General features: G+C 18.9%; 1 protein-coding gene across 1 annotated transcript; it reads right to left on the bottom strand.

The window, feature by feature from the left end:
* Nucleotides 1–391: 391 nt before the first annotated feature.
* On the bottom strand, nt 392–805 carry ENU1_193610 (hypothetical protein; the record flags this gene model as incomplete). The annotated part of the gene is made up of 1 exon (XM_008861905.1): nt 392–805. One exon carries the CDS (start codon nt 803–805, stop codon nt 392–394), a length of 414 nt encoding a protein of 137 aa, XP_008860127.1.
* Between the last annotated feature and the right edge of the window lie 1,001 nt (nt 806–1,806).

Raw genomic sequence — 1,806 nt, 5'->3', positions numbered from 1 at the left:
AGTAAAATGACAACAATGAATAATGAATAAACAATGTATGTTTATTTTTTGATTAATAACAAATATAAAATAAAAATAAAATAAAGAATAATAAAAGAACAGTTATGTTTTATGTTCTGGTTTAAAAATAAAAGTATAATAATATAATATATTTCGTATTTACATTTATTATATATTAACTTTAATCTCATCATAAGTACATCATCTAATAAATATTTTATTAAGAAGATATTTAATTATGTTAATTGTATTAATAGAATGAATAATTATTAATGGAAATATACCCAAATATAAAGGATAAAATAAATATGGATTATCTGTTACATTTTATGTGTTTATTAAATTCTTACAAAAAATATTTAAATATAATAACAAAATAAAATTACTTCAATTAGAAGAAGATGAGAGCAAAGACAATAGATAGAACGACAAAAGTACTTGGTGCAAGATTAAGATTAGAAGGAATATTTAAACCATCTTCTTGGTTATTCTTATTATCATTTTCTTTTTCTGTGGTAGTAGATTCAGTAGTAGATGTTCCAGTAGTAGATGTTCCAGTAGTAGATGTTCCAGTAGTAGATTCAGTAGTAGATGTTCCAGTAGTTGATGTTCCAGTAGTATCTTGTTTCATTCTTCTTTCTGATTGTACATTGTCACTATTAAAATGTACAGTATAGATATTATACATTCGTTTATTATCAATTGAATATATTTTATTCTTTTGAACTTCTTTACCTCTTTGTTCTTTATTGAGAATACTTTCTGTTGCACTAGAAATTACAATAAATAATATAAATGCAAGCATTGAATGGTTTGTATTTCAGTTTTTCTCTTTAAATATATATTCTGTACCATCATATTTATTCATTGACTGATTTTCCATTCAATTTATTTTATTTGAGTTGAAATTACTACTTTGAAATTGTACTTTATTTTGTCTGTTCTTGTTATCATTCCCATATCTTTCAACCATTGGTAACGAAATTTAAATTATTGAATATTTCTTTTTATTTATATTTATATTATTCTTTATTTTGTTTTTCTATGAATTAGACAAAAATATAGAGTTTGAATAGAGTTGCTATTTTAATTTTTCTTTTTATGTTTTTTTAACGTAATTTACATTAAACAAACATGGAATCGATAATATTTTATCCAACTCATTATTTCCTCTTTTAAAAAAAATAATTTTTTATATATTTATATTGATACAATTATATTTTGTTATGTTTCTATTCTATTTCTAAATTATTATATATTATTCATATTTTACTTATAGATTACAATATCATCATTATTGATACTATTTATCATTTTTATTTAATATATTATGTCTATTTCAAATTTATTAATTATTATATTATTTCTTTGTTATTCATATTTTCTTTATTCTTTGAAGTGATTTAATCACTTTCTTCATTATTTCTTTTTAATTAATATTTTCTCATAAATTCATTAGATATACTTTCTTCTTCTATTTATTATCAATGTTTAATATATTTATTCTTTTCTATTTTGGTTACCTATTTGTTGATTTTTTTCTTTTACTTTACTTCATACTTCTTCATATCACTTTGTATTTTATTTCAATTAATCATATTATATTTTTATTTACTCTTGTTATTTTATTATATCTTATTATCTTTTCTTTTTATTTATTCTTATATTTTTTGTTTTTTCTTATTTTATAAGTAAAGTTATTTCAATATTCTATCATTAAATTATTCTGTTATCTTTATTATAATATTAATTTATATATAGATTTAATTATTATATCTTGTATCTATCATCAAATATTTTCTTATT

The sequence above is a fragment of the Entamoeba nuttalli genome, assembly GCF_000257125.1.
Source record: "Entamoeba nuttalli P19 unplaced genomic scaffold asmbl_9092, whole genome shotgun sequence".
NCBI lineage: Eukaryota > Evosea > Mastigamoebida > Endamoebidae > Entamoeba > Entamoeba nuttalli.
This window is presented reverse-complemented; position numbering and strand designations above follow the sequence as displayed.